The 10,023-nt window shown below is 39.1% G+C and overlaps 2 protein-coding genes across 2 annotated transcripts in view; both read right to left on the reverse strand.

Moving 5' to 3' along the window:
• The window catches only part of LOC106519071 (E3 ubiquitin-protein ligase TRIM39), a 15,040-nt gene extending 12,528 nt beyond the window's left edge, over window positions 1-2,512 (reverse strand). The window contains exon 1 of the mRNA XM_014010590.1: window positions 2,435-2,512. Within this exon, the coding sequence (XP_013866044.1) occupies window positions 2,435-2,451 (17 nt within the window). The 5' untranslated portion in view covers window positions 2,452-2,512. The remainder of the gene's footprint in view (window positions 1-2,434) is intronic.
• Window positions 2,307-10,023, reverse strand: part of si:dkey-9k7.3 (circularly permutated Ras protein 1) — a gene marked incomplete in the record, with an annotated part of 15,057 nt that continues 7,340 nt past the window's right edge. The window contains 12 exon segments of the mRNA XM_014010592.1: window positions 2,307-2,557; window positions 3,470-3,560; window positions 3,751-3,891; window positions 3,997-4,108; window positions 4,225-4,337; window positions 5,558-5,664; window positions 5,753-5,837; window positions 5,920-6,047; window positions 7,313-7,394; window positions 7,469-7,620; window positions 8,816-8,905; window positions 8,981-9,025. Coding sequence (XP_013866046.1) covers window positions 2,468-2,557; window positions 3,470-3,560; window positions 3,751-3,891; window positions 3,997-4,108; window positions 4,225-4,337; window positions 5,558-5,664; window positions 5,753-5,837; window positions 5,920-6,047; window positions 7,313-7,394; window positions 7,469-7,620; window positions 8,816-8,905; window positions 8,981-9,025 — 1,236 coding nt within the window.

Consider the following 10,023-nt stretch of genomic DNA (forward strand, 5'->3'; position numbering starts at 1 on the left):
GGACAGACGGATGGATGGATGGATGGATGGATGAATGGACAGATGGATGGATGGATGGATGGATAAACGGACAGACGGACGGACAGAGGGATGGATGGATGGATGAACGGACAGACGGACGGACAGAGGGATGGATGGATGGATGGACAGATGGATGGATGGATGGATGAACAGACAGACAGATGGATGGATGGATGGATGGATGAACGGACAGACAGATGGATGGATGGATGGATGATGGATGGATGGATGATTGGATGGATGATGGATGGATGAACAGACAGACAGATGGGTGGATGGATGGACGGATGGATGATTGGATGGATGGACGGATGGATGATTGGATGGATGGATGGACAGAAAGATGGATGGATGGATGGACAGACGGATGGATGGATGGATGGATGAATGGATGAATTATTGGACAAATGAATGAACTTTGTCCTCATAAAACTTATCAGATGCTGAAAATGACTGAATGAAAAGAAACGATAAACAAAATGAAAGACAAACAAGCTACAATTGTTTTGGGCGACTGAGTTTCAAATGTTTACCATGAAAACATTATTTACAAACATTGAACAATGAGCTCTACGTGTTAAAGGTTTAACGTCCACAAATAATTAGTTATTTGTTTTATCTTCTATCTATAGTTTTGTTTTCACCTATCTGACTGAACGATCACTGGAACCGAGGGACGATTTCCTTCTATGCAGACGAACATCTGATTTATTTGACTTCCTTCCAGGTGCTCTGTTTGCTCTTTGTTTTGTTTGTTTATTTGTTGGCACAAGAATCAGTCAGGTTTCACACGCCTTTCTGGTGATGAAGCGCCGTCCTCGTAACAAGATAAGCAGACTTTAAGACACGGTGTACCAAAATACTGTGGGTGTGAACATTGTACCGAACCTTGACCTGATTCATTTTCTGAGTATGAGTTTTTTATTTTTATGTTCTTAGGGAAAAGTTTGTTTATTTCTAGGGACAGAAATTGTTTGTACTAAATGTCCTAAACTGATAGATTTATGTTGAAGAGCCATTCTTTCTTGTTTATATGCTGATTTAGCAATTTTTAACAACTTCAACCAAACATGCAACCATTTCTTTATCCATTATTTCTTTTCAGGTGAGCTGGTATCTGTCTCCAGCAGGGACACTATGAACAAGTTCATCACAGGGACACATAGAGACAAATGAAACATTCATGCTCTCACTCACAAATAAGGACAATTTAGTCACCAATGAGTCTTAACATGCATGTTTTTTGGTCTTTGGGTGGAAATCAGAGTACCCGGAGAAAACCTGCACATGCACGGGTGGAATATAACCACTGCCTCAACCCAAATTTGTAAAATAGTTAACTTTTTTATACATGAAAGACTTTAATTCACTCCTTCCAGTTAAGAATTTAAACAAATTCCCCAATATTTTCCATTAAAATGTCAGTTTTTACATTAAATACCAGTGAAAGATGCAATTCATAGATGATTTTGACTATAATGCATGAAAAACATCAGTCTTATTTTACTTTTGTTGTGTTTTTAGCTGCTTTTTTATGGTGCTTGAGGTAAATTTCCCTCCATTTTCTTTACCTACTGTACTTTTCATAGCTGGGTTGTGGGGGTGGGGTGCTTATCTTCACTGCTGTAAAAATATGTATAAATATGTATCTATGTGCAGATCAGTACCAGCAGGGTTTGATTCTCTGCAACATTCCTCACTGCCGCTTCGGTGATTCACAGAAAAGCTGATAAATGTTCCTGTTCCTACATTTCTGGTATTTAACTGTGACACATTTGTTTTCGAGACGGAACTGGTTTCCTCCGGTGTGTCTAAATATGACTGCGATGAAAGAAACAGCAGGTCACCAAGTTCAGCTCAAGCCGTTTTTTTTTTTTATTATTGGCCACTTGTTGGCGCCAAAATGTGTCATTTTATTAAACTTAAAAACAAAGAGCTGATGGATTTAAAACAATTAAAGAAATTTTCTGCCTGGGAAGTTGATTTGCTGGAAGACTGGCAGCTGTTTTAAGTGTTTCGTGTTTGAATCTGAAGAACGATGGATGCCAAATTGGTTTTAAATGACCTTTAACCTTTGCCAGACAAATAGGCAACAGCAGCTTCTCTAAGGTTTAAAGTGCTTTTATTACAGAGGTGGTCCCACTGATGGTAATCAACAGTACAAAATATAAGGAAATTTATATTTAGTTGATTATTTTTTTGTCATTCTTGGTGATAAATCCTACATCATTGGAAAGCTGGTTTATTCTCACCTTAAACATCATAAAAACACTATAAAGACAAAAAGGATTTATTTATTTATTTATTTGACATAAAAATGTGCTACATTTAATGTATAAACTTCTTAATTTCTCAGCTATAACCCGACCATCTGAACTGACGGCCTAAACTAAAACACTTGATGTGAACTCACGGCAGATGTTCAACCATCCGTCTGTGGATGACTTTATTTAGTTATTTTCTGGATCGGTGTGTAGTTGTTACTGCTGGCTCTCTTCATGTGGTACACCACTTCAGCTGCTTCATCGGACAAAACCTGAAGGAAAACAAGATGATTTTTATCAGCTGAAACAGACTTTAGCTCCAGGCTGAACATTTAAATATTTCTTCCCAGAAAATGAAACGCCTTTCAGATTACTGATGAACCCACACAGCCCAGGAGACATTGACTCTTACAAAAAAAATGTGCTGCAGATTTGGTTTTAGCTTTGGAAGTATTAAAAAAATAATACCTCCTTTCTAAAATTAGAAATCAGATCGGTAAGAGCAGCTGCTTGACTTTAACATAAATTAGTGCAGTTATTGGGGAAATTATGTACAAGTCCTAAATAAAGAAAAAAATATCTCACCCATTAAATGGTTGCTATTAAATTAAGACATATTTATATGGTGTATGGCAAGCTGTTGCAAAATTTATCCAAACCACGAACTCTAAATATTCTTTGGACCTTGTTAGGATTCTTTTGATTGAAAATTATATTTTCTAGTGAAAAAAAAAATACAAAGTAACACAACTTTTAGTAAAGATTTACATTTTGATTATTCATGACTAATCAGGAAAAACTGAAGAGATTTAAAAATCATTTAATTTGAAATGAAAAATCATTAATACTTACATGTTTGACATTTAGGATAGGATTCAAATTTTATTTATTGACAAGTAAGAATTGAGCTTTAGATATCTGATTTGAATATTTTGGCAAACTTGTTATACTACAGCTTTATATATTTGCTTGCCATACTACAACTTCATATAATGTATTAGCTTGCCGTATACTACGACTATATAATGTATTAACTTGCTGTACTACATCTGTAAATACACCACTAGATGTAAAGAAAATAAAAATAGTCAAAAGCAAAATAATTTCAAATAGTTTCTTCTGTTTGTATTTTACACACACTAAAATGAGTTTATTACCAGCTTTTTATAAAACAAATAAAATACCTGAGATTCTGTTGTGTCGTGGCAGATTGTCGTCATGGCTTCCATCCAGTTCCCGTAGATGCTCTCGTTCTTTTTGATTGGCCTCAATTTACTGGGTTGGCATGAAGAAACAGAGACAATAAACTATAACCAAACGTTAACATCTATCTTTAACTTAAGACCAGTTTTATATGTTAGTAAATGTATTTATGATCCATATTTGGAGTGAACAGCTGGAGCAATATTTGCACCAAATCTTAGTAGTTTGGGTCTGAGATGATAAGTAGTTGTGAGTCTCAGACCTGATCCGTCTGAGCAGGTCTTGTTGTGCTTTTAGCTGCTTCTGTGCTTCTTGTATCCGGCCCTCCATGGTTAAACTGGCACAGAGCTGAGCGCAGTGAACGCCGAGGACCGCCATGTTGAGTTGGCTTGGACGAATCCAACTTCAGACCAAAAACAGACAGAATGAAGTCAGTGAGTTGATTATAAAGAAAGCAGCTAAAGCTCATGTAAGAAGGAGTAAGGTTTTACTGTAAAACCCTTTTTACCTGCTGGTTGTTACGGGTCGCTGCTCTGTGAGAACACGAGTGACTCTCTGCTGGTCTCTGGTCTTGAAGCTCAGTTTCAGCTGAAATGGAACTGAGCTCCTCAGGAGAAAAACTGGCCAACAAACATATATTAACTCAAATTAGTTTATTGTCCTATAAATCACTTCCGTGTTTGTCTGTCATGAATCGATGTGGCGAGTCATTTCTGGGAGAGTACGAAAAACTTACTTTCCTTGAAATCTGGTTTGACAGCGAACTGGAAGGTGATCTCGAGCCCCTTCGTCACGTTTCCGATCTCCTTCACCAGTGTGTGATTGTTCTCTTCTTCAAAGGGAAAATATCTACAGAAACAGGCAAAGTTTAGATCCAGGAGAGAAACCAAGACCTCCCTCTACTCAGAGCTTCTCCTGGGGACCCCAATGTGTGTGTGACCCCAATCTTTCCAGAGAGTTTTGGGTCTGTCCCAGGGTCTCCTCCCAGTGGGACAAGCTGGGAAAACCTTCAAAGGGAGGCGTCCTAATGAGATGAACCACCTCAACTGACTCTTTTTAAAGGGAGGAGCAGAGTGCTTCACCCTTTCTTTAAGTCCATGCTTGGCCACCCTATGAAGGAAGATCATGTCAGCCATTTGTATCCAGGATCTGGTTCTTTTGGTCCCGATCCAGACCTCATGACCACAGGTGGGAGTTGGAACATAGACAGATAAATCCAAAGCTTTACCTTTTGATTCAACTCATGGATCCAACTTCTTCGCCATCACTCGTGAAGAAGATACCTAGATACTTCAAAGACCCCAACCAACATGCGGGGTTCCACCCGTTTTCGGTTGAGAACCATGGCCTCGGACTTAAAGGAGCCGACGTTCATCTCAGTTCTTTCAAACTCACTAACGGAACCACACTGTCTGCAAAAAGTAGGGACGAGATCCAAAGGTCCCCAAACCAGACACTTAACTCTCCACAAGATCCTGTTTGTGACCCCAAAAACACTCCACTGAGAACACGCCCCTGCTTTGGTTCTACCCTTGGAAGGTTTGTCTTTTTTGGAGATCCCGAGTCTAGAGTTGGGTTTCCTGGATCTTAGAGGTTCTGTTGTGGTTTTTGCCATGAAGCCATGGGTGGCAAGTTCTTTATGTTCTTTAAGTTGTTGAGTTGGACTGTGGGGTGAACCTGGATTGGACTTATTTTTCCAATGACTCCACTAAATGTTTGGTCGCATTTTGTACCAAAAGATTTGGAAACCAAGTCAACACATCAAACCTGTATTTGTGCTCCTCAAAAACCTTTGTGGAACCGTTAAAAGAGCAGTTTACGCTTTGTCAGGACAGGGTCTAACACGTCAACAACCATGTTTAGGATGGCAGAACTCACAAATGAAGAGGAAGATCTAAGGTTTCATCTGTGGTTCTTCTTCTTTGGAACCCAGTCCAACATCAAAGACAGAATATTTACTTTCTTTTCAACTTCATCTACCAGAGTAGTGGTAATTTAAGGTTGATTGATGTAAAAATTTCACAATGAAATAACATAAACTTCTGGTTTTGACTTATGTTGCCACTCACACTCCATCGGGAGCGTGCATGGTCAAAGTGACACTCGTTGCCAAGACGTTGTCCACGGAGATGGACTGGATCTCTGTTGCCACAGTACCGATGCTGACGATGTTGACCTGAGAGAGAAACCAAAAGCTCAGACGTTTTGTATAAATATTTTTTTCCCTGGACATTTGTTTTTAAACGTTGCATTTTGTGTTTCACCCGTCCTCCGGTTGCGTCAGCGAGTGTCCCGATGTCCGCCAAGCGACAGTCTGACCCTTTGAAGCTCATTATCGATATTATCACCCTGAAAAGAACGGTTTTAATTCAGCATTTCAAACATTATTACCATAATTTTGTATTCATCTCAGAATCAAATGCATCCTCACTCTTTCTCCATGGCCTGCAAAGCCAGCTGTCTGTAGAAATACGGCGTCTGGTTCAAGGAGGACAGAGCGGGGGCTTGTTCCATTTCACCGAGTCCGATGTTGGCTCTGCCATCAGTACACAGAATGACCTACAATGGCACAAAAACCCAAGTCTTGTTCAGTTAATCATGCTAGTTGTTTTAATGTAGAGAGGAAGTGTTCAGATGTTTGAGTTGTAGATTAACCCTATTTCCTAAAGTTAGCTTTGCTTTAGCCACTTGATCTTTAGGCCCTGTTGACACTATGCAGTTTTTAAGGGAAACAGTAGCTTCTTTGCTGATGACAACAGTGCTCGTTTTCTCTAAAGCAGCTAAAATAACCTATCATGAAGTCACTTCCTGAAGTCAACAAACCTATTGGTTGCCTCTACATAAACAGAGATAAAGTCCATGTATGATATCTAAAACAAAGCTTCCCACATTACAACAATTGTCTGGCCCAGTTCTGGCCCACCCAATACATTAAACACTCCCAACACTTGGCCCAGACACCGCAAAGAATGACGGCCCTTTAGTGTACTAGATGTTGTTGTGTCTGAGGCTGTCCATGCATGGGCCAGCACCACATAATTCAATCCACAACTATAGGCCAGTTGTGACACTGACAAATTTAGTTCACATAAACCAAACTACGACCAGGCCAGTTGTGTTGGTATCAGATATGGGCCACGCAAACTAAACCACAACTGGGCCAGTTGTAACACTGACCAATTTAAGTCACATAAACCAAACTGCAACTGGGCCAGTTGTGGCATGTCATCTTACAACAGTGTCGTAATTTCCAGGCCTGGCTCACGTCTGGTTTAAAACAACCACCTGCTTTGCTAACAGTGCCATCTTGACACCAGATCTGGCCCACCCCTGGATTGTGTGTATTTGTATGCATGTCTGTTGGCAAAATATCTCATGAACCACTGGATGCATTTCCTGAAACTCTCTAAGCAAAATGAACATCTACAAATAACCATCAGTCCTATTCAAGATGGCGCCACGGCTAAGTGAACACAAAAATGTCTAAAACATGAAAGAGAGGAAGAAACAGATCTAAAACTTATGGTGATTCGACAACGTTCTTTTTGAGGAAAATTAAACTGTTGGTTTGACAAAACTCCACAAGATTTAGAAGAAAAAATCAGTTTGATGACTATTTGCTGAGTCAGCGTTTATCTCTCAGGGCAGAGGGAGGAACAGGAAGATGTTTGTTACTTTAAATATGAAGAAAACTTAGTTTAATTTTGAGTTCTCTACGGGTTTCCTGGAAACTTCACGACAGCTAAAAGACAACTTTTCAACAAACCCTCAACAAGACAGAAAACAAGTCTTCAGGAAACCATTTCTGCTGAGTCATTCCTCACCTTTGACCCGGGGTACCTGGATGCCATGGCAACGGAAGCTAACACTGCTGGACCAAGAGCTGTAGCTCCGTGCTCCCTGAGTCTGTGAGGACAGAAAAACATTAATTAAATAAGTCTAATTAAAGATTTTAAAGTGTTTCAGCTGCTGGAACCGACTCTTTGACTCTCTGAACGAGCTGAGGAAACGTTTCGGCGACACAGTGAGGGACTCTGTAAGAGACGGCCTGTTGCCAGATGTGATCGTAGTCCAGAAGCGCCCACTCCCTGAGCGTGAGAGGAGCTCCTGTACCGTCACCGTAAATCACCACCTGCAACAGGCGAAGACACAACGTCATTACAGCTGCTACATAAACAAAGGGTACAACATCAGCTGAAAAAGAGCAAAATGCTTCCAAAAATTAACTGCAATGAGAACGAGCTGAAGTCTGCTGAAGAAACTGAAAGTGAACAGGTAAAACTGAAAATAGCAGAACACTTGCTGAAAGCTAAATGAGCAACAAGCTAGCTAAAAGAAGTCTAGCTAATAGCTAAAGCAGTAAATTGTTAGCTAAGAGTTGCAGAACACTAGCAGCAAGTTTAAAGAAACAAAACAGGAGGCGAAAACTAGCAAAAAACAAAAGAAGAAAAAAGCTAGCTAAAAGTAACAGAAAACTAGCAATTACATTAGCTAAAGGAATAGAACCATAGCTACAATCTAAAAGAGCAAAATGGTAGCTAAAAATAACAGAACATAAGGTAATAGTATATGAGCAAAATGCTAGCTAAGAGTAGCAAAATACAAGCTAAAAGTTTAAAGAAGCAAAACAATAGGCAAAATGAGCAAAAATAAGCTAAAAGCTAAAGGAGCTAAATGCTAGCCAAAAATAGCAGAACACTAGCTAAAGGAGCTAAATGCTAGCTAAAAATAGCAGAACACTAGCTAAAGGAGCTAAATGCTAGCTAAAAATAGCAGAACACTAGCTAAAGGAGCTAAATGTTAGCTAAAAATAGCAGAACACTAGCTAAAGGAGCTAAATGCTAGCTAAAAATAGCAGAATACTAGCTAAAGGAGCTAAATGCTAGCTAAAAATAGCAGAATACTAGCTAAAGGAGCTAAATGCTAGCTAAAAATAGCAGAACACTAGATAAAAACTAAAGCAGCTAAATGCTAGCTAAAAGTAGCAGAATACTAGATCAAAACTAAAGGAGCTAAATGCTAGCTAAAAATAGCAGAACACTAGATAAAAACTAAAGGAGCTAAATGCTAGCTAAAATAGCAGAACACTAGCTAAAGGAGCTAAATGCTAGCTAAAAATAGCAGAACACTAGCTAAAGGAGCTAAATGCTAGCTAAAATAGCAGAACACTTGCCTAAAGACAAAAGTAGCAAAAGGCTGTCTTAGATAAGCTAAGATAAACAAAACGAAACACTGACTTAAAGCCAAAGGAAAAAAAACATTAGCTAGAAAAGGCAGGAAGACATGCTGACTCAGCACGATTAATGGACATTTGTAATTTCGGGCACCTCGTCGTTGAACGTGACGAGGGCGACTCTCCTGTGGGGCGACTGCTGCAGGACGGACATTAGCGTTCTCTGGAGTGCATCCTGAACCCCCTGAGAAAACATAAAAGTTAAAAACAAATAAATCACACCGACGTTCGTGTTTCCTACGACAAGTGAAGGCCTCACCTCTAACCTGGATTTATGAAGCGAGGAGCTGCCGTCTGATGAGACCTGAGCAGATAAAACAGGAGGTTAAAGTGTTCAAATCAAACAGCAGCTGTTTGCTTCGATGTTTCAGATTCTCAGAGTGAAAACGACACAAAGAAAGCACAAACAGCGAGTTTAGAGACGAACAGATTTTATCTGCAGAGACAGATGCTGTTGTGGTCGCGAATCTTCGGCTGATCTGAGTCGAGCTCTGAGTTTGTGGTGTCTTTGGTTCATTCTCTTAAAAAGGTTTTTAATCAACATTTAAAAATTAAAATCTGCTGATTATGAGTGTTATGAAGCTCAAGTAGCAGAACAGGAATTAAGCCTAATGAAACACAAGCTAAAAGCAGCAGAACATGAGCAAAGAGCTAAAAAGATCAGAACTCAAGCTAACAGATAAAATAGCAGAATATCAGCTAAAAGAAAAATGGAGCATAACACGAGCTAAAAGCTAAAATGAAAATAACACCAACTAGAAACCAAAAGGAGAACATGAGCTAAAAGCTAAAAGGGGTGTGGCTGCCTGATCCGTCCTGTCAGCTCATTTGACAAATGATAGACTTCTGGAATGTGCTCGACTTAAGGGGGAAAAAAACTGAAAATATTTATTTATAAAAGTGTGTTACATTACATTCTGAAAACAGTTTTAATATTGTGTACATTTTGATTAATAAAATTTAGATTTATGATGCATATACATATTTATTTATAATAACTTGCTAACTATTTTCTAGACAATCATGTTATAACTCATCTTATCTTCATTTTTTTTTTCCTGGAATAAAAATCCACAGCTGTTGCAAACTTTGCCTTTTCTATGAAACATTGCTGCTGATGAAAGGCTGAAATCCAATGAATTCTGTCATCAGTTTAGCGTAATGCTACAAGCTAAAACCAATGGGCCTCATGCAAGAACCGTTCGTACGAACAGATTTGTTCTTTAGTTGTGCGTACGAGTGATTTAGGAGAATTTGTGACATTCACCAATGTTTTCGTATTCTAAGATTTTTTTCAGATAC

Source organism: Austrofundulus limnaeus, unplaced genomic scaffold, assembly GCF_001266775.1.
Source record: "Austrofundulus limnaeus strain Quisiro unplaced genomic scaffold, Austrofundulus_limnaeus-1.0 Scaffold70, whole genome shotgun sequence".
Lineage (NCBI taxonomy): Eukaryota > Metazoa > Chordata > Actinopteri > Cyprinodontiformes > Rivulidae > Austrofundulus > Austrofundulus limnaeus.